Source organism: Pantherophis guttatus, chromosome 3, assembly GCF_059756535.1.
Source record: "Pantherophis guttatus breed Tessera chromosome 3, ASM5975653v1, whole genome shotgun sequence".
Taxonomy (NCBI): Eukaryota; Metazoa; Chordata; class Lepidosauria; order Squamata; family Colubridae; genus Pantherophis; species Pantherophis guttatus.
Genome location: NC_142065.1, coordinates 142,531,521 through 142,553,499, shown reverse-complemented (window position 1 = coordinate 142,553,499; position 21,979 = coordinate 142,531,521). Strand labels below are relative to the sequence as shown.

Here is a 21,979-nt window from a genome sequence, read left to right as displayed (position 1 = left end):
CCTTACCCTGAAAATAAGCCTGGGGGAATGGGCGTGGCCAGCAGGAGTGGCAGCGCGGGTGGGGGGGGGTTGTCCGGCTGCAGCTGCAGCCCACTGGCCCCTTGGGGCAGCGCAAATACCACTTTTGCCCTTCTCTTTCTGGGTGCAGTGCTTCTACTTGTTGGGCCGCTTCCCTGAAGCCGGCACCTTCGCGGCCAGCCCCTTTGCTTTTCCCCTCTTATTGGGAGGCTCGTGGGATGTATTTTGGCGAATGGGAAGAAAATTGAGGGGGAGGGATTTTCCTGCCTGTCATCCATTCCTCAAGCTCAGCACAGACTGAGGAAAGGATGGCAGGCAGGAGAATTTTCCTCCTCCCATTTTCCTCCTGTTCGCCAAAAAGCCTCCATTCCGAACACTGAAGGTTTGGAATGGAGGCAACGGTGTATCCACAGCAGAGGTGGGTTCTACTTACCTTTACTACCGGTTTGCAATGGGGCCGTGTGTGCTCTTCTGCGCATGTGCAGAAGCATTTTGATGACATCAGGGCCGATTTTACTACTGGTTCTATAGAACTGGTGCGAACCGGGGGCAACCCACCATTGATCCATGGAGCATCCAGCTCACGGAGTCTGGCCTTCTGCACCTCAAAAAAAGTAAAACTGCCTCGAAAATAAGCCCAAGTGTTCATTTTCAAGTCTAAAAGAAAATAAGACTCGGTCTTATTTTCTGAGAAACACGGTACTTACTAAGGCACGTGCCAAATGGCTTTGCATTTCCAAGAACAAAAAAGATGTCACTTTCTGAATTCTATATTATCAATGATTTTCAAGGACAAAGGAGTCTGGACCAAAGGCTCTTACATTATATTGAATGAAGGTCAACTTTATTTCAGTAATTCATGTGTTATTCGTTTTACAAACACCTTTGCTTGATGGCTTCCAAACAGCTCAAACTACAATCCCCAGAATTCCTAGTTAGCTGGAAATTAAAGGAACTGCAGTCAAACACACCTGAATGTCCTAGATTAGAGATGGCTACCCTTTAGAGCGAAGTGTCACATAAAACCTGTTAAAAGACTCAGGAGTTCAAGAAAATTGAAGATGGAAGATATCTGGAGGAACTCAACTTGTTCATGGCAATTCTCCCAAGCACGCAGAGAAATGTGTATATTATAGGAGGCTGGAAGCTGGTTTTATGATTTACGATACTCTTTATGGAGAGGCAAATCTACCAAGGAAAAGTATCGTGTTTGTTGGATTATGACGGATAAAAAATAGGAAAGGATGATCAGCATTAAAATCCTTCCCCATGACCACACAACAAGAATATACACATATAGCAGCAGTAGCTGCTGCTGCTTCAGTGCCCGCTTCATTTACTTCTAGAAAGGACTTGTGAACAATTTTAGACACATGGAGATCCTGAGCTCCTGACATTCCAGACAAATCAGCCTTGCTACTGTCAAACACATCTACTAGCCCCAATGCTGCAAAGTAAGATTCAAGATCATAGTTTTCTTCCAGCTGAAATTTAGGTAGATGTACATTGACGTCCACGCTGGAGTTCATATTTTTGGACTGGGTCCATTCTTGCAGTTTTTCCAAAGTAAGCTGCTTCTCCAGCTAAAAAGGCAAAGAAAGAAAAGTAATCATTTGCATCATTGTGCCCAGGGCCGGATTTTCCTATAGGCTAACTAGGCTTCAGCCTAGGGCCTCAAGATCCAGAGGGGCCTACACAGTGTGGGATTCTGGGTGTTCTAGGTGGCTGCACCGAACCCTTTGTTAAATTGCTGGCTCCCCCGCCCCTCCGCACCACTATTTATTGCCAATAAATAGTGGTGGGCAAGGGGCGGGGGAGCCAGCAATTTAACAAAGGGTTCGGTATTTTTTTTGTAATGTTATTGGCCCCCGGAGCTTCAGCATAGGCTAATTGGCCTCCCGGCTCTCAGCTGATTTGTCTCCGCTGTTTTGCTTCCTTCCAAAGAGTGCTGATTTTTTTTCCCCTAGCTATACTGAGAAACGAAAGTGAAACTGCTTTGCTGTTGCTGCAAGGTTGGAAAATTAGGCAGGCAGAATTCTTTTCTTTTTCCTCACCAAAAAAGGTACGTGCAAACAATGGGAAATTTAGGGAAAAAGAGAAGAGTTCAGGATTTTAAAACACAAAAGAAAAGAAAGCTGTATTTAACTAGGGAATTGTAATAATTGAGATACTATTAATTGTATATTTCTGAAAGCAGAAATGGTTAAGTTGTGGTTTGGAGGAATATATGGGGGAAAGTATTTGGTTTATTATTATTGGTAAATATAATTAATGGATTTGTAAGAAATTGGATTGCATGGAAATAATTGGAATATTCATGTTCATATTGATTAATATACAAAAAAGGTAGTTATATAACTAATTGATTTATATTAAAATGTTGAATTTATATTAAACAACTAATATTACATAATTAACCAATGTGAGGATGGATATAAAAATAGATGACAATGGGAAGGGGTATAATATAGAATAGAAGGGAAAAATTGAATTTGATTAAGATTAGAGATGAGGATGAGGGTAATATTGGTTTTTTACAAAAATAGATGAGGAATAAATATGGCAAAAAGGAACTATAGAAATTGTAAATTTAATTGAAATGACTAAACACTGTTTAAATTTGTGAACCGGCCAAATACTCTGTTCAAAGAAAATAGATTGTATGTTTGTATGTGTGTTTCCAATTATTGTTATTTATTCATATTTGTTCTCTTTTATTCTTTAAAGTTTAACAATTCATTCTTTATCTTAATATCTTTATATTTGTTTGGGGTTGGCTTTCTTCCCTTTCATCTTTTTTATTGTATAGCAATCTTTCTCCTCAAACCTACCACCTTTCTTTTCTTTCCTTCTTACTTTCTCTTCCTCCCCCTCTTCTTCTCCTCCCTACTTCCTCTTCCTTTCTCCTTCTCCTTCTCTCTTCCTACCTCTCTCTCCTACTCTAATTTCCCTTCCCTTCCTTCATCCCTCTCTATTGCTGTATCCTTTTATGCATATGGACTACTCAGAGGGCTGAAAAAGTTATTTCTGACTGGTCCTTGCACTTTTGACCAGTCCTCGAACTTACGACTGTCCTCACATTTTACGTTTTTGCCCTATCTTGTCACCATGGTGAAGAAAAGCAGTTGTGAAATGAGTGACATGGTTGTTAAGAAAGCTGCACGGGCATAAATGTGAGGATGGTCATAAGTGTGAGGACCGGTCAAAAGTGCGAGGCCCAGTCAGAAATGACTTTTTTCAGCCCTCTGGGTAGTCCTTTTGTGCATATGGACTACTCAGAGAGCTGAAAAAGTTATTTCTGACTGGTCCTCGCACTTTTGACCAGTCCTCGAACTTACGACTGTCCTCACATTTTACGTTTTTGCCCTATCTTGTCACCATGGTGAAGAGAAGCAATTGTGAAATGAGTGACATGGTTGTTAAGAAAGCTGCACGGGCATAAATGTGAGGATGGTCATAAGTGTGAGGACCGGTCAAAAGTGCGAGGCCCAGTCAGAAATGACTTTTTTCAGCCCTCTGAAAAAAGTCTATGCACATAGCCACGCCCACCCGGTCACATGACGAGCTACCCACGCCTACACAGTCACGTGACCAGCTAGCCACGCCCACCCAGTCACATGATTGCCAAGCCACACCCCCAACTAAGCCACGCCCACAGAACCTGTTGTTAAATATTGAATCCCACCACTGGTGAAAGGGCCTCATAAGTGGAATAGCCTAGGGCCTCTTTCAATCTAAATCCGGCCCTGATTGTGCCACAATATTTCCATTTCAGCAAAGAGAAACTTCTTGCTGAAAAACAGAACATCTCTCACTTCAGTATGAATGAATTTGCAGAGTCAGAGAGCAAATTTCTCTATCCCAGACATGGTCTTTCACTATGGGAAACAATAAAAATATGGCAGTGAACTAATTGTAAGAGGGTTGGTGCCTCATGCTAAACTATTTGAAGCTTTAACAGATGTTCAGATGGGAAAAAATTAACGCAGAGTTTATAGCATAAACATTATTAGAAGTAAACATAGATTTTTTAAAAAAGTATTTTCAAGCAAAACCGTGGTTGTCCTTTCCAAATGTAACATAAAAAGCGTCTATTTTATAGATACCTTACTGTTTACTATTTAAGATACTATTTAAATCTAATTCAGATCTAATCTGTTTTCAGCTCTTTCTCCCGAGATGGTTAGGGATTCATAGTGTCTGGTACAAAAATGAAGAAAACTCTTAAATATTTTCTGGAGATCCCCAAAATAAGGCAGCCTCTCTTCAGAACCCAACTGATATATGTGGAGCCACTCAAGGCATCACATAAGCCACAACTTTGTCTATGCGTATGGGTGTCCTACCAAGTATTCATGTAATATTTAGAATAATTTTGTTTAGGACAATAATTTTATAGCAATAGCAGGAAACAATAGAATCACCTGTTCTAGGCCTGTGGAATTATCTTCAATGTTGTCAGGCAAAAGGATGATCATACTAAGATCCTTTCCCTTGTATGGCAGTTCCAGCACACAACACTTGCATTCGGGGATATAACGAAAAGGAAGTTTCTCTTCCATAAACATCATCTTCACATTCTTCTTTTCTGTCTGGATTATTTTAGGAGTATTACAGTGAGGAGTTTATCAAACAACAAAGAAAGAAATCTTCTGTATGTATATGCTGAAGTTGATAGAACTAGTTCTGGGAATTGAATCTTTCCAAAACTATATTAATATATAGCTGTTCTTTGGAATTATACAACTCTATTAAGCTAAATGAAATTCATTTCCAGGTAAGGATAAACAGAACAGCTAAACCAACTTAAAAAATAAAGCAAGGGAAAAAACCTACCTATAGTATAAAAAAAATAAAAATTGCTTTATTGTTTTCCTTCGTGTATTAGGAGAAATAGACAAGTGACCCACTAATTTCAGTAAAGTATTTCAGAATGGAACTAGGTTTAACTTATGGGAAAGTTGAGATTTGTAACTGGTGATTAGGGTCAAAGGAATTGACATAAGCCTTCAAAAGAGCCCTGGTGGCGCAGCAGACTAAAGCACTGTTATTAACATCAGCTGCCTGCAATTACTGCAAGTTCAAATCTCACCAGGCTCAAGGTTGACTCAGCCTTCCATCCTTTCTAAGGTAGGTAAAATGAGGACCCAGATTGTGGGGGCAATAAGCTGACTTTGTATAAATATACAAAAGTATGAAGGCTATTGCTTAACGCATTGTAAGCTGCCCTGAGTCTCCGGAGAAGGGCGGCATATAAATCAAATTTAAAAAAACAAACAAACCTACAGGTAAATTAGGATTACGATGCTTCATGAGAGTGGCTATTGCTACACCTACCTAAACAACAAGCTGTTGTTACAGAAGATAGACAAAAAAAAATATTTACCTTATTTAGTCTAAAAGGCTTGTCTTCAGTAACTTCTTTAAATGGCTTTGCCCAATTGCCTTTAAAGTAGACAGCATTCACCAAAACCAATTTAGTCATTTCATTGATGGATCCTTCAGATAACAACTCAGGGATTTTACCTTGATGGAGAAATTTTATTGTTAATTAGCTGTGCAAAGAACTGAGACTTAAATAATATTATCAGATCAATGAGATTAATCTAAATGCACTTCTTAAATGTACATTTCCCCTCTGCAATTATCTTGTAAATATTTGTCTTTAAAAAAAAATCCCGAATTAGCAAAAGCTGCTGTAAATGGCACTGGCCATTTCTGTCATGTGGCTCAAGGTGCCACATGACAGAATCAATCCAATCAATCAATCAATCAATCAATCAATCAGAATAGAGCTGGAAGGGATCCTGGAGATCTTTTAGTCCAACCCCCTGCTCAAGCAGGAGACCCTATACCAGTGATGGCTAATCTTTTTGCCATCACATGCCAAAACGAGGGGGGGGATGTGTGTGGCATACCCATAATTCTATGTGCCCCACCCCCCCACGCATGCGCGGGTGACCCCCACCAGCGCTCCCCCCACTTTTGGCACGTGATGACATGGTGCACCCGGTAGGCCCGTTTTTCGCCCTCCCCAGGCTCCAGAGCCTTTCTAGGAGCCTGAGGAAGGTGAAAATGGCCTTCCCCATCCCCCGGAGGCGTCCTGGAGGCCAGAAACAGCATGTTTCCCAATTTCCTGTGGGCCCAGAAGGCCTGAAAATCAGTTGGCCGGCCCGCACATTCACACTAGAGCTGAGCTCACATGCCCACCGATATGGCTCCACATGTCACCTGTGGCATATATGCCATAAGTTTGCCATCATGGCCCTATACCATTTCAGACAAATGACTGTCTAGTTTCTTCTTAAAAACCTCCAGTGATGAAGCAGCTACAAGTTCTGAAGTGAAGCTGTTCCACTGGTTAATTGTCCTCACTGTTACGAAGTTTCTCCTTAGTTCCAGATTGCTTCTCTCCTGGATTAGTTTCCATCCATTGTTTCTTGTCCTGCCTACAGGTGCTTTGGTAAATAACTTGACCCTCTCCTCTTTGTTACAGCATCTCCATGGTCACATGATCAACATTCAGATGCTTGGCAACTGACTCATATTTATGACGGTTGCAGTGTCCCGGGGTGATGTGATCACTTTTTGATAAGCAAAGTCAAGGAGGAAGCCAGATTCACTTAACAACTAGGTTACTAATTTAATAAGTGCAGTAATTCACTTAACAACTATGGCAAGAAAAGTCATAAAATAGGGCAAAATTCACTTTATAAATGCCTTAGCAAAATAAATTTTGGGCTCAATTGTGGTCATATGTTGAGGACTACCTGTATCTCTTGGGAGATACTTTAAGGGCAAGGATACATTGTGTCCTATGTATCTGTGGGTTGTTCTCTCAAGCTTAAATTCTTTTATTAGTTTACTTATTTATTTATTTATTGAATTTATATTGCCGCCTATTCGCACATGGCAACTCAAGGCAGCTTACAGAATATAAAGCCTCATATAAAAACAATAAAACTAATAAGAAGAGTCATATAATAATATAATAAAATCACCCCTACCTCAGCGATAGCACCTCACACGAGCCATTTAATGGGCTCCGTCCTGCTTTGGATTCCCCAGGCCTGCTGGCAGAACCAAGTCTTCAGTGACTTCCAGAAGAGTGCTAGAGTGGGGGGCCATTCTAATCTTTGGGGAGATGATGTTCCAGAGAGAGGGGGCCACTACAGAGAAGACCCTTCTTCTGGGTCCCACCAAGTGTATCTCCCTAGAGACACACATTCCCTGCCTCCCCGCTCTGATGGGTCAGGTAGATGTGATCGGCAAGAGATGGTCCCTCAGAAAACTTGGTCGCAAGACATGAAGGGCTTGAAAGGTGACAACCAGCACCTTGAATTGTACCCGGAAGCAAATCAGCAGCCAATGCAGCTCCCACAGGAGAGGTGATACAGGGGTACTGAGCTCTGCGGAACCCCACAAAGCACTGAGTGAAGGCTGGATCTCTCCCCTCCCATCAACACTGATTGAGAGTGGCCACAGAGGAAAGAAGTGGACCAGGATAGCACAAGGCCTCCCATTCCCATCCCCTGAAGCTGCTCCAAGAGATTATGATGGTTGATGGTATGAAAAGCAGCTGAGATTTTCCCGAAAATAAGACCGGGTCCCTAAATAAGCACTAGGGCTTATTTTCAGGGAGAGTCTTTTTTTTTCGATGTATAAGAGGCCCACTTCTTCTGCTTGCTCGCAGTGGGGCAGGAGGCCATGCAGTGTGCCAGTGCCGCTGCCACAAGGCAGGAGGGATGAAGCTGCCCCATGTGCCCCGCATGGGTTTACCTCAGGGCCCCCGCCGCCAGGCCATGCCCCAACATCTACCTTGCCTCGTGGCCACAGCACCAGCAGCCCCGTCTAGCAGAACCCCGTGTGGCTGCCAACCCCCTTCTTCTGCTTTCTCATGGCTGGGGCAGAGCAGGAACAATGCACTGGTGCCACTGCTGGGGCCATGAGGCAAGTTGGTGTGGGGCAGGTCCATCACGCCAACTCGCCTCTTTGCTGCGGCACCACGAGCAAACAGACAGAATGGGCAGGTAGCCATCTGCACAGGCTCTTAAGTAGGGCTTATCTTTGGGGATAGGGCTTAGGCACGCACATAAAAAACCATGCTAGGGCTTATTTTTGGGATAGGTCTTATTTTCAGGGAAACAGGGTACACAGAGGGATGGGGAAGGGGAAAAGAGAAGTGAGGAAGAGAGGATAGAAAAGAAATAAAGGTGTTGACTTCCAACTCCCTGGGTTGCAATAGAATAAAGCATTAGCATTGAACCTCAACTTTTACTTTTCTATAATAGTATAAACTAGCCCTTTCTATAAAGACGAATCAATCTAATCAATAAGTATCTGTGAGTTATTCTCAAACTTCTTTTTCATCAGACTTGTTATGCAAACCCAAAATACCTTTTATCAAGTTACGGACTGCTGACTGGATTAACCACTGTAGAACCAGCAGTTCTGTAAATTTAACGGCTGCAAACTATTATTGTGTTTTCTCTTTTATCAGTTCCTGAAATTGGTATTTTATGGCAGCATTATGGCAAATAAAAGTAAAGGTTTGACTATCATGTAGACCAGGCTGTCAAACTCATGGCCCGTGGGCTGGATGCGTCATGCTCTGGCCATGCCCATACCTGGTTTAGCGAAGGGGGGAAAGTCCAGATATGTCACGTGACACTACCATGATGATATGAGTTTGATACCCCTGAGGTAGACCCAAGAAAAAATAAAACTTTAGTTGTTATTTTTTTTAAAAAATCTCACCTTTAGTCTGCTTTTTAACCCATTGGTTAATTTTCTTTTTTGCCTTGTCTGGAGCATTGGAGAAATCCACTGTGGATAATTTAGCTCCATACATATTCTGGGTGCTAGTCAAGAAATCCTAGTAAAATGAGGCATATAATATCCATAAACGATAAAATATAAAATTATAGAATAAATAGAATTATTATGGATAGCAAGAAGGAAAGTATTAACATTTAAAAAATAAATAAAATAAACAAACAAACAAATAAATAATCAACCAACCAACCAACCAACCAACCAATAAATAAAATTGTCTTCAATCAATTAGAGATTCAATGGACCTGTAAAACTGCATATTTCAAAGCAGTGATGTTTCTCCACCTGGAGAAACAGTGGGGTGAGGTGGGGGAATTTTTAGCAAAATACCAAGTTTTCCCAGAGAGAGACACCCAGATTAAGAGGTTGTGCAGTCCCAAACTGGAGGGGGTGGGGAAAGAGGTTCAGGGAAGCCACACCCTGGAATCTCTCAGGATAGAGTAGGTTAGATGGTTATAACCTTCATTTGGCAAGATTCTGTCCATTAGGTGTAAGAAAATGAATGACTGGATATGAATGGATCTCACTGTATCATTTTTGGGTCAGGCTGACCATAGCAGACCTAATTAAGAGAGATTAAAGATTCACTTAAAGCAAAGGATAACTGTATTGATGAATATCATAAGCTAATAAAATTTGAAATTGATCTATAAAGCCATTCTGATGACCCATACATTATTGATGTTTATTTATTTAGCAATCTACTTACAGACAAAAAGTTGAAAGTTTTTTCTCCATACAATCTATTAGCAAGTTTCAGAATATAGGGTGCATTGCTCCGGTTAATTTTAGAATTAAGAGTCTGAAATACTGAATGAAGATCTTCAACTCCATCAAAATGAAGTGTCTGCATGGAAAAGATAAGTCCTAATTTAGTACCAATAAGAACTGGTTAGTTCAGAAATAATTTTGTCTAAGAACAATGGAGACATTTCAGAAATCTACAGATTCTCAGGTAGAAAGCATACATAAGCAAACAGTATGATGGACCACTCTCTGCAAACTTAGGTTTCATCTTAAAAGAGGCGCATACAGTATCTAAGATTAATACAATGGGTTATACGTATACGAGGAAATAGGGATTTACCAAAGCCTGAATGTGTTTCCCATATATTCTGTCTTAGGAAAGTAACTAAACAGGTGACTTTATTCAAAATTACCGTAGGGTATCAGCTACAAAATCCACGTAGACTACAGCACAAAAGAAACTTATATGGAGGAGGAAAAAGTTGAATATTAGTCTGATTTTCATAACAAATGGTTTTTTTGATAAAGAATAGCAAGAGGGTAGACAACGTTTCCTTTGAACGCAACGGAGAGCATCAAAATGTTTATTTCTTTCCCATTTCCGCATTTAGTATAAGGGGCTGACACTCTGTCATTTGGAGACCAAAATATTAATTTCCCATAGAGGCTAAACATTTTTGGGGAAGGAGCTTTTGCTTTCATTTATCACAACCTACTACTGTAATTGGGTGCTTGAAAATTTCAGCGTAGCAGACAATGACTTGAGTCTATATGCTGAGTTTGCTTGAGCCAAGGCGAAAAAAGAGAACATTACTTCTTTGTATGTTTTTGTATATCAATTTTGTTCTTACATCCTTATTCCATACAGGTTGGATTATGTGTGGAAAATTAAACCAAGAGTTTTCAAACTTTCTCAGAGTCTAACCTGTCAGTTAAAAATACAATTCCAAGGACCTCTGATCAATAGGCCAACTTTAGTGATAGAAAATTGGCTACCTACCTACTATCTATCTATCTATCTATCTATCTATCTATCTATCTATCTATCTATCTATCATCTATCACCTACCTACCTTCTCTCTCCATCATTTCTCTGTCTCTCCATCTCCCGTCTTCCCTCCCTCAAATACTGGCTAGCTGATGACAGTAGCTACCTGACTATCTCTATCACTTATCACCTATCTATCACCCTTAGTCTCTTGAAAATTGTTTCTTCAGCAGATCAGTAGTAAAACTGATCCTGTCTCTTACTAACTTTTTGGAAGTCCTAACTAAAGCTGGCGATTCACTTAATACATTTTAAGAAGATGATTCATCCCTAAACTAGAGGCGGTTTTTCCAATACGCAGCACTTAAAATTCCACTCTCCTTACAAAAGAGCCGCATTTCCTCATATTAGCAGCCATACTAACGTGTCAGAAAAATACCTGCTGACCTTCAGGAGTTCCGAGGCTGTGTTACCGCGGGCCCCTAAGGCGACCATGGCCAGGGCGGACGATACACTGAGCGGAGAAAAGAAAACGTTGCCGGTTGGGTGGGCTTCCGTCAACTTTTGGAAAAGATCCAGAGCAAACTGCGAGTTTGCATTAGCCAGTTTATCCATAGCGACGAAGGGAAAGCTTGAAAACAAGCAAAACGAAAGAAAGAAAATTACATCTGACGCAGCTTTAAAATCATAGCGCCAATCCCGAGCAACGGACACCGGAGAGCAAGCGCAAGCTTTAGACGGCAACCGGCGACCCGCCCTTACCTGCCGAGAGGAGACCAGCGCCGATGCTGGTGGATGCGCAGAGAGCCACAGCCGCGCAGATCCCGGGTCTTGGGGGTGCGAGGAAGGGAGCGCTGGGGGGCCTCTGGAACTGGCGAGGCGGGAGCGCCCTGGGACTCCGACCTTCCCCGAACCAGGCAGGCTTCGAGAGTTGGAAGGCTTCCGAGGGGCGAGAGGAGGAGGAAGGGTGGGGTTGCTATCTATCTGTTCACAGCCGCATAATGCCTCCAATATACCCACTTAGCCCACCCGCCACAGCTGCACAAGCTCGCTGAACGGAAAGGGAGCGAGAGGAGAGGCGAGGAGGAGGGGGGAAAGGGGGGGTGGGGGTGGGAGGAGAGGGAAGGAAAACCGAAAGTAGCAGCAGAAGCCAGACGGGGTTGAGAAACCTACAGAAGAGAACTTGCTCTTAAAGGCTCCAATATATGTGGTCTTGTCAGGAAGCCAGGAAAGCAAAGGCTCAGAATGAACAACGTTTTGAAACAAAAGTCAAAGAGAATTGTTAACGTTTCTTTCAACCTATAAATAACAAGAAAAAAAAATCAAGGAAACAGCAAAGGAAGTAACAGGCAGCAGAGAAAGCAGAGCTGCTTAACTCAGTCTTTGCATCCGTCTTCATGCAAAAAGAAAGTTTGGCCCCACCTACCAAAAACATAGCTGCAAAAGATAGACTAGAAATAAAAGTGAAAAGAAATTTAAAAAAAATGGTTAGAGAACACCTGTCTGATGTTGAATGAATATAAATCACTGGGACCTGACAGATTACATCCTGGAGTTCTAAAGGAGCTGGCAGATGTCATATCAGAACCACTGTACCATATCTTTCAGAAATCCTGGATCATTGGGGAACTATCAGAGGACTGGAAAAGAGCTGATGTGGTTCCCATCTTCAAACAAGGGGAAAAAAAGAGACCATGGAAACGACAGACCAATCCCCCTAACATCAATACACAGGAAGACACTGGAAAAAAATAATCAAAAAACATCTGCGAACATCTAGAAATGAGTAAAGTAATAAGTAGAAGTTAGCACAGTTTGTTAAAAACAGATTACTCCAAACCAATCTTATTTCATTCTTTGACATAGTGACTAAATTAGTAGAACAGAGAAATGCTGTGGACATAGTATACTTAAGACTTCAGCAAGGCATTCAACAAGGTAGACCACAACCTACTTCTTGGTAAGCTAGAAAAAAGTGAGATACATAGCATGACCATCAGATGGATTTGTAACTGGATAACAAACCATCCTCAACGCGTAGTCCTTAATGCTACGACATCTACATGGAGGGAAGTAAGCAGTGGGGTACAACAAGGTTCTGTCTTAGGCCCAATACTCTTCAATATCTTCATAAATAATTTAGATGAGGGAATAGAAGGGGAATTTATCAAAATTGCGGATGATACTAAATTGGCAGGAATAGCCAAGATCCTAGATCAGGGGACTCCTACGTTTTGGAACTGCCAAGAGAAGACCAGCGCTGCTGCTGAAGGTGGGTTGTATGTGCAGAGAGCCACAGCCGCACAGATCCAGGGTCTTGACATTGGAGGAAGGGAGCGCTGGGGGGACTCTGGAACTGGCGAGGGGGTAGCGCCCTGCGACTCTGACCTTCACCGCCTGGTAGGGGAGGAGATCTGAACCAGGCAGGCTTCGACAGTTGGCAGGCTTCAGAGGAGCGAGAGTAGGAGGAAGGATGGGGTTGCTATCTATTTGTTTACATCCGCATAATGCCTCCAATATACCCACTTAGCCCACCCGCCACAGCTGCACAAGCTCGCTGAACGGAAAGGAAGGGAGAGGAGAGGCGACGAGGAGGGGGGAAAGGAGGAAAATTGGGGGTGGGGGTGGTAGGAGAGGGAAGGAAAACCAAAAGTAGCAGCAGAAGCCAGATGGGATTGAGAAACCTACAGAAGAGAACTTGCTCTTTAAGGTTCCAATATATGTAGTCTTGTCAGGAAGCAAGGAAAGCAAAGGCTCAGAATGAACAAAGTTGTGAAACAAAAATCAAAGATAAGGGTACCACAAGGTTCCGTCTTAGGCCCAGTACTCTTCAATATCTTCATAACTTAGATGAAGGAATAGAAGTGGAAGTTATCAAATTTGCAGATGATACTACGCTAGTAGGAATAGCCAACACTCTAGATGATAGGCTGAAGATCCAGATAGATCTTGACAGACTTGAACCCTGGGGCCTAACTAACAAAATGAAATTCAATGTAGGGAAAAGTAAGTGCTTATACTTAGGCAAGAAAAACCAAAAGTACACATATAGCATAGGAGAAACTAGGCTTAATAGCAGTAAGTGTGCGAGGGATCTTGGAGTCTTAGTGGACAACCAATTAAATATGAGCCAACAGTTTGACACCCCTGTTTTAGAGGCCAGGGATATCAGAACCAAGGTTGCTGCTATTCACATTGCTTTTGAATTAATTTTCCGAACAATCGTGAAAACAGATTTCATTATGGACAACAAATGACAGAGAGCTTCTTCTGTTTATGCCAATGAATGTGCTCCATCGTACTTGAAACATCAATTCAATCTTTAGAATTTTCATTCAGGTTCTCATGACCTCAGCAAGTGTCCACCCTGGCCACCCCAGACACAACCCTGATGTGGCCCTCAATGAAGTCGAGTTTGACATTCCTGATATAGTCCTTCTTTGTTTGGGGCAGCTAGAGAAGAGGATACAATACTAGCATAATCTGTCTCAAGCAACTAGTTCTTAATGAATCCCTTGTACTGTCAGAAGTAGTACTGCATACTATTGGTAACCTTATCAACTGCCTATTCCATCAGTGGAATAACATCATGGATTCAATGGTTTGAGACATAACTGCATTAGCTCATGCATTTGAGGGTTTTTTTTTTTACAGCTTTTCAAAATAGGGGAAAATACAAGTCAACCCAATAGTACTAGCTGTAACTGCAGAAAGCCAAGCTTCAGTATTAAAAAAGACACTGTACAGTTAGTATCAGAGATGTTTACAGATGGACAAAGGCTTAAAATCTGTTTTGAACTTAACTTTTGACTATTTTGTTCCAAGCTCCTAACGCAAGAAGGATAACCCCAATCTAGGATTTGTTGCTCTATCCCTTTTCTCCAATCTACAATTTTATACTGAGGACCTATCATTATCTTTGTTTAATTGGCTTTCATTTTACAATTATGCAAGATAAAATCCCTATTTTTGTTTAGAACTAGACTAACATATGGTATAATAAATGAGTCTTTCAACATATTTGTCATTTTCATGCATGTTAAGTGATTTGTTTAGTTTTGGCTTAGTGTATTGTGTAATCTCATCCTATTGCAATTAAGTTAATAAATGATGGTTCAAAGTGTGTAAATTTAATTAATTTCAGTGATACGTGAGCTGAGTAATACAGTATTCTATCACCACGCTAGCTGATAATAAATTTGACAGCAACAAATGCTTTTATTTCAATTTTGAAAACATGAAAATTTGCATAAAAATAAGAACTGTATATGGTAAATATCATTTGTAGATATCTGAATTGCATACAATAAAATGGCTTGATTAAATCATCCCTACATTTGAGTTCCAAGATAAGAATGCAGTTGAGTAATATGAATCCTATTTATAACTACCAAAATGTGTTATGTGTATTCATTCTAGCACTGTTTACACTTGTTATTATAAGCTCAGCAGAGACATCCATGGCTAGCCATGACATCACAAAAATGACAAATCATGTCCTAGGGCCGTGATGGCGAACCTATGGCACAGGTGCCACAGGTCGCACGCGGAGCCATATTGGTCGGCATGCAAGTGTTGCTCTAGCTCAGCTCCAGTGCGCATGCCAACTGATTTTCAGGCCTTCTGGTCCCACTGGAAGTTGGGAAACTGGCTGTTTCCAGCCTCCGGAAGGCCTCTGGGGGGATGGAGAAGGCAGATTTTGCCCTCCCTAGGCTCCTAGAAAGCCTCTGGACCTGGGGAGAGGGAAAAATGGGCCTACTGGGCCCACCGTGCCATCACGTGCCAAAAGCAGGGGAAGTGTGGGGGGGTCACATGTGCATGCGTGGGAGGGCGGGACACATTGAATTATGGATGTGGGCACAAGCACTTGCGACCCCCCATGCTCCCCCCACTTTTGGCATGTGACGGCAAAAAGGTTAGCCATCACTATCCTAGGGCAAGCTGAATTGACTGTAGTCAACTGCATTCTTATTTATAACTACCAAAATGTGTTATGTGTATTCATTCTAGCACTGTTTACACTTGTTATTATAAGCTCAGCAGTGACATCCAAGGCTAGCTATGACATCACAAAAATGACAAACCATGTCCTAGGGCAAGCTGAATTGACTGTACAGCAACATGTATCATCAGATGGAGAAGTATACAGGGCAGATACGTCTATGTTGTGAAACCTTGATTCATGCACAGTAACTTCTCCCCTGCATCCCAAATTCCCATACATCTCAAAGCAATTGTGCAGGATTTATCTATTAATCAGAGCACCGGAACCTTGTATTAAAATTATTTCCTTAAATTCATTAAAGATAATTCTATCCTGGAAAGAAAGTATTAAAATTGAATATGATTAGAATGGCAGTATACAAACACGGTAAGGATGGAGAGATGCTGACTCTTATTCCTTTACCATCAAGATGTAATCTGAACAGGGACTCCTACTTGTGTTTGTTCATATTCACAGCTAGTCTTTCAACCCCTTCAAAATGTCATTAGAATTTCTTTATTTCACACCTATCTTTAATAAAATCAATGCCTGAAAGGATGGACAACAATATGTACAATATGTAACAATATGGACAAAAAAGTCACGTTCTGGATTCTATATTATCAATGATTTTCAAGGACAAAAGAATCTAGACCAAAGACTCTTACATTATATTAAATGAAGGCCAACTTTATTTCAGTAATTCATGTGTTATTCGTTTTACAAATACAATGCACAGTAGCTGCCTGATGGCTTCCAAACAGCTCAAACTACAATCCCCAGAATTCCTAGCTAGCTGGAAATTAAAGGAACTGCAGTCAAACACAGTTGAATGTCCTAAATTAGAGATGGCTACCCTTTAGAGCAGGGGTATCAAATTTACATCATGGCATCATGATGTGACGTATCACGACTTTTTTCCCCTTCGCTAAATCCGGGCGAGGGCATGGCCAGCGCATGACTCATCTGGCCTGTGGACCGCGAGTTTGACAGCCATGCTTTAGAGCAAAGTGTCACACAAAATCTATTAATTGGCTCAGGAGGTCAAGAAAATCAAACATGGAAAACATCTGGAGGAACCCAACTTGTTCATGGCAATTCCCCCAAGCAAACAGAGGAACGTGTATATTATAGGAGACTGGAAATTGGTTTTATGACTTACGATACTCTTTATGGAGAAGCAAATTTACCAAGGAAAAGTATCGTGTTTGTTGGATTATGACGGATAAAAAATAGGAAAGGATGGTCAACATTAAAATCCTCCACCATGGGAGAACAATAATCCTCATCTGTAGCAGCAGTAGCTGCTGCTGCTTCAGTGCCCGCTTCATTTACTTCTAGAAAGGACTTGTGAACAATTTTAGACACATGGAGATCCTGAGCTCCTGACATTCCAGACAAATCAGCCTTGCCACTGTCAAACAAATCTACTAGCCCCAATGCTGCAAAGTAAGATTTAAGATCATAGTTTTCTTCCAGCTGAAATTTAGGTAGATGTACTTTGACATCCACACCAGAATTCATATACTTTGGCTGGGTCCATCCTTGCAGTATTTCCAAAGTAAGCTGCTTCTCCAGCTAAAAAGACAAAGAAAGAGAAGTAATCATTTGCATCATTGTGCCACAATATTTTCAATTCAGCACAGAGGAACTCCTTGCTGAAAAACAGAACATCTCTGACTTCAGTATGAATGAATTTGCAGAACCAGAGAGCACATTTCTCTACCCCAGACATGGTCTTTCTCTATGGGAAACAATAAAAATATGGCATTGAACTGAGTGCAAGAGGGTTTCTGCCACATGCTAAACTATTTGCAGCTTGATGTTTAGATGGGAAAAAATTAATGCAGAGTTTATAGCATAAACATTATTAGAAGTAAACATAGATTTTTAAAGAAGTATTTTCAAGCAAAACCGTGGTTGTCCTGTCCAAACATAACATAAAAAGCATCTATTTCATAGATACCTTACTGTTTACTATTTAAGATACTATTTAAATCTAATTCAGATCTAATCTGTTTTCAACTCTTTCACCCAATATGATTAAGGATTCATAGTGTCTTGTACAAAAATGCATAAAACTTTTAAAGATTTTCTGGAGATCACCAGAATAACGCAGCTTCTCTTCTGAACCCCACTGATGTATGTGGACCCACTCAATCTATCACATAAACCACAATTTTGTCCTGTACTGTATTCATGTGATATTTAGAATAATTTTGTTTAGGACAATAATTTTATAGCAATAGCAGGAAACAATAGAATCACCAGTTCCAGGCCTGTGGAATTATCCTCAATGCTGTCAGGCAAAAGGATGATCATGCTAAGATCCTCTCCCTTGTATGGCAATTCCAGCACACGACACTTGCATTCAGGGATATAACCAAAAGGAAGTTCCTGTTCCATAAACATCATCTTCACATTCTTTTTTTCTGTCTGGATTTTTAAAAAAATATTACAGTGAGGACCCTATCAAACAACAAAGAAAGAAATCTTCTGTATGTATATGCTGAAATTGATAGAACTAGTTCTCGGAAGTGAATCTTTGCAAAACGATATTAATATATAGCTGCTCTTTGGAACTATACAACTCTACTAAACTAAATTAAATTCATTTCCAAGTTAAGGATAAACAGAACATCTAAATCAATTGAAAAAATACAGTAAACCAAGGGGAAAAAACTACCGATAGTATAAAAAAAATAAAAATTGCTTTATGGTTTTCCTTCATATATTACAGCAAATGACAATGCTAAATTCAGTAAAATATTTCAGAATGGAATTATGTTTAATTTATGGGAAAGCTGAGATTTGTAACTAGTGATTAGGGTCAAAGGAACTAATATAAGGCTTCAAAAACACTAACTTATCTGATAAGTTCGGGTTATGTGCTCAGCGCTATCATATGAAAGCTTGGACCTGATACTTCATGAGTGCGTATTCCTACTCATGTCTAAACAACAAGCTATTATTACAGAAAAGAGACTGAAAATAACCATTTACCTTATTTAGTCTAAAAGGCTTGTCTTCAGTATCTTCTTCTTTAAATACCTTTGCCCAGTTGCCTTTAAAGTAGACAGCGTTCACCAAAACCAATTTAGTCATTTCATTGATGGATCCTTCGGATAACAACTCTGGGATTTTACCTTGATGGAGAAATTTCACTGTTAATTAGCTGTGCCAGGAACTGAGGTCTAAATAATATTACCAGATCAATGAGACTAATAGAAAATGCACATTTCTATTTTTATTTTTTTAAATTTACATTTCTGCTCTGCAATTATTCTCAAATTACATGCTGCTTACTGGATCCCTTATTAAACAGTATACAAAAAGAACCCATTCAGTAAAATTAACTGTTCCAAACTATTATTTTGGTTTCTCTTTTATCAATTCTTTTATTTGATAAAAGGGTTTGACTATCATGTAGATCCAAGAAAAGATAAAACTATAGTTGTTAATTTTTTTAAAAAAATCTCACCTTCAGTCTGCTCTTCAACCCATTGATTAATTTCCTTTTTTGCCTTGTCTGGAGCATTTGAGAAGTCCACTGTGGATAATTCAGCTCCATACAAATTCTGGGTGCTAGTCAAGAAATCCTAGTAAAATGAGACATATAATACTTATAATTATAAAATAAATATAATTATTATGGATAGCAGGAGGAGAAGCATGTACATTTAATAAGTAATAAATACTAAGATTTATCATGTCCAATCTATCAGAGATCCAGTTAATCTCCCTGTTCCTACTTGGCAGCCTTTGTCTTCATCAGTCATGCTGTAGAATTTTCTAACTGCATTTAGACAAGCACTCATAATAGCATAACGAAGACATGTCTCTTTCTAATAGGTTGACCTAGTCTGTGTTGAAATTTTCCAATTCACTGTCATGATAACTATGCTTAATCTGAACAATACCACTAGCCTTCTTCAATACTTTAACCATGAGATTAGCATCATTTGTTTCAACTGAAATGTGCCCTGAACAGAATGGTTTGTTTGTTTGTTTGTTTGTTTGTTTGTTTGTTTGTTTATTTATTCATATTTGTATGATAAAATGAGGAAAGTTTATTCTTCTGAAAAGAGATGCATGTTATACATACAATTTGTATGTATAATATAATTCAAATCTAATTGGAAAATCTGGATCTATCTCATAAGGTGAGCTGAAATACTTCTATATCTCCCAAGAAACATGACTGTATGTGGATAAAAGAGAGAAAAAGAATGAACCTGTAAAATGGCATATTTCATAGCTGGGATGGAATGTGCACCTGGAGAAGCAATAGGGGGTGGGGATAGGAAATTTTAGCAAAACACGGTGTTTTCCCAGAGAGACACCCAGTTTAAGAGGCTGCGCAGTCCCAAAATGGAGAGGGGAAGAGGTTCAGAATAGCCACACCCTGCAATCTCTCAGGTTTGGTGGTTATAAGATCCATTTGGCTAGATTCTGTCCATTAGGTGTAAGAAAATGAATGACTGGATGTGATTAGATCTCACTGTATCATTTTGGGCCGGGCTGACCATAGCAGGCCTAATTAAGAGAGATTAAAGATTCCCTTAAAGCAAAGGATAACTGTATTGATGAATATCATAGTCTAATAAAATTTGAAATTGATTTATAAAGCCATTCTGATGACCCATACATTATTGATGTTTATTTATTTAGCAATCTACTTACAGACAAAAAGTTGAAAGTTTTTTCTCCATACAATCTATTAGCAAGTTTCAGAATGTAGGGTGCGTTGCTCCGGTTAATTTCAGCATTGAGCATGTGAAATACTGAATGAAGGTCTTCAACACCATCAAAATGAAGTGTCTGCATGGAAAAGATAAGCCCTAATTTAGTACCAATAAGAACAGTGAAATTAGGGTTAGTGCAAACATAATTTTGCCTAAGAGCAATGAAGACATTTCAGAAATCTACAGATTCGCAGGTAGAAAGCATATATAAACAAACATTAGGATGGACCATTCTTTGCAAACTTAGGTTTCATCTTAAAAGAGGCGCATACAATATATAAGATTAATACGATGGGTTATACATATACGAGGAAAAATTGAGGATTTACCAAAGTCTGAAATGTGTTTACTATATATTCTGTCCTGGAGAAGTGAGAAAAAAGGTGGCTTTATTCAAAATTATTTTAGGATATAAATTACAGAATCTGTGTCGACTCTCTCTCTCTTAAATCCCAATATAGCTTCCCCGTAATGGAGGGGTCTTTCAAATATACAGCACTTAAAATACAACTCTCCTTACAAAAGAGCCACAATTCCTCATAGCAGCCATATTAACACATCAGAAAAATACCTGCTGACCTTCAAGAGTTCCGAAGCTGTGTTACCCCGGGCCCCTAAAACGATCATGGCCAGGGCGGACGATAAACTGAGCGGAGAAAAGAAAACGTTGCCGGTTGGGTGGACTTCCGTCAACTTTTGGAAAAGATCCAGAGCAAACTGCGAGTTTGCATTAGCCAGTTTACCCATAGTGACCACAGGAAACCTTGCAAACAGGAAGGAAGGAAGGAAGGAAGGAAGGAAGGAAGGAAGAAAGAAGGAAAGAAAGAAAGAAAGAAAGAAAGAAAGAATAAATAAATTTCGGAGGCACCTTTGAAATACCGCGCAACGACGACGGGAGAGCAGGCGCAAGCTTTAAATGGCAAAAAGCGACCGTCGCGGGACCGGCCCTTACCTCCCGAGAGAAGACCAGTGGCGATGCTGAAGGTGGGTTGGATGCGCAGAGAGCCGGAGCCGCACAGATCCCCGCCGGTCTTGACTTTGCGAGGAAGGGAGCGCCGGGCTGCCTCTGGAGCTGATGAGACGGCAAAGCCCCGGGACTCTCCACTTTCACTGGCTGGTAGGGGAAGCGTTCTGAACCAGGCAGGCTCGGAGAGTTGGAAGGCCTGAGAAGAGCGAGTGTAGGAGGAAGGGTGGGGTTGCTATCAATTTGCCCACATCCGCACAGTGCCTCCAATACACGCACTTAGCCCACCGCCCCAGCACAAGCTCGCTGAAAGGGAAGGAGAGGAAGGAGAGGGGAGGAAAGGAAAGAAGACAGCAGAGAAGATGAAGGGGGAAAGGAGAAAAGGGGGGGGGGGAGAAGGAAAACCAAAAGTGTCAGGAGCAGCAGAAGCCAAATGGGCGCAAGAAACCTACAGAAGAGAACTTGCTTTTAAAGTAAGGTGACCAGATTTTAACATTGGTAAAGAGGGACATTGTGGGCGTGGCTTATTTTGTGGGCGTGGCTAGCTGGTCATGTGACTGTGTGGGCGTGGCTAGCTGGTCATGTGACCGGGTGGCCATGGCTATGTGTATAGGGTAAGGTGAACAGATTTTAACATTGGTAAGAAGGACACCATTGTGGGCGTGGCTTATTGTGTGGGCGTGGCTTGGAGGCCATGT

General features: G+C 40.7%; 2 protein-coding genes across 3 annotated transcripts; both read right to left on the bottom strand.

Moving 5' to 3' along the window:
- Positions 1-840: 840 nt before the first annotated feature.
- On the bottom strand, positions 841-11,750 carry LOC148114847 (leukocyte elastase inhibitor-like). Its single transcript, XM_087890274.1, has 7 exons — positions 11,351-11,750; positions 11,036-11,219; positions 9,563-9,700; positions 8,776-8,893; positions 5,405-5,544; positions 4,443-4,610; positions 841-1,601 (listed from the first exon to the last, which is right to left on the bottom strand). Exons 2-7 carry the CDS (start codon positions 11,201-11,203, stop codon positions 1,191-1,193), a joined length of 1,143 nt encoding a protein of 380 aa, XP_087746400.1. The 5' UTR covers positions 11,204-11,219; positions 11,351-11,750; the 3' UTR covers positions 841-1,190.
- Positions 11,751-16,241: 4,491 nt separating this feature from the next.
- Positions 16,242-21,979, bottom strand: LOC117658306 (leukocyte elastase inhibitor-like). Of its 2 annotated transcripts, XM_060684761.2 has the most exons (7): positions 21,270-21,979; positions 20,897-21,080; positions 20,256-20,393; positions 19,054-19,171; positions 18,576-18,718; positions 17,841-18,008; positions 16,242-17,150 (listed from the first exon to the last, which is right to left on the bottom strand). In XM_060684761.2, exons 2-7 carry the CDS (start codon positions 21,062-21,064, stop codon positions 16,743-16,745), a joined length of 1,143 nt encoding a protein of 380 aa, XP_060540744.2. In that variant the 5' UTR covers positions 21,065-21,080; positions 21,270-21,979; the 3' UTR covers positions 16,242-16,742. The 2 variants fall into 2 exon arrangements, with proteins under 2 accessions (XP_060540744.2, XP_060540745.2); XM_060684762.2 differs by lacking the exon at positions 20,897-21,080 and having other exon boundaries at positions 21,270-21,866.

What these genes read in the sequence shown, in the direction of transcription:
- LOC148114847 (XM_087890274.1), bottom strand. Translation starts at nt 11,203, where the DNA reads ATGGATAAACTGGCTAATGCAAACTCGCAGTTTGCTCTGGATCTTTTC. An exon ending in AAACTTTCAACTTTTTGTCT is followed by an intron (nt 8,894 to 9,562) that starts GTAAGTAGATTG and finishes TCATTTTACTAG; the next exon opens with GATTTCTTGACTAGCACCCA. An exon ending in GGTTAAAAAGCAGACTAAAG is followed by an intron (nt 5,545 to 8,775) that starts GTGAGATTTTTT and finishes TTCTCCATCAAG; the next exon opens with GTAAAATCCCTGAGTTGTTA.
- LOC117658306 (XM_060684761.2), bottom strand. Translation starts at nt 21,064, where the DNA reads ATGGGTAAACTGGCTAATGCAAACTCGCAGTTTGCTCTGGATCTTTTC. An exon ending in AAACTTTCAACTTTTTGTCT is followed by an intron (nt 19,172 to 20,255) that starts GTAAGTAGATTG and finishes TCATTTTACTAG; the next exon opens with GATTTCTTGACTAGCACCCA. An exon ending in AGCCTTTTAGACTAAATAAG is followed by an intron (nt 18,009 to 18,575) that starts GTAAATGGTTAT and finishes TTAAAAATCCAG; the next exon opens with ACAGAAAAAAAGAATGTGAA.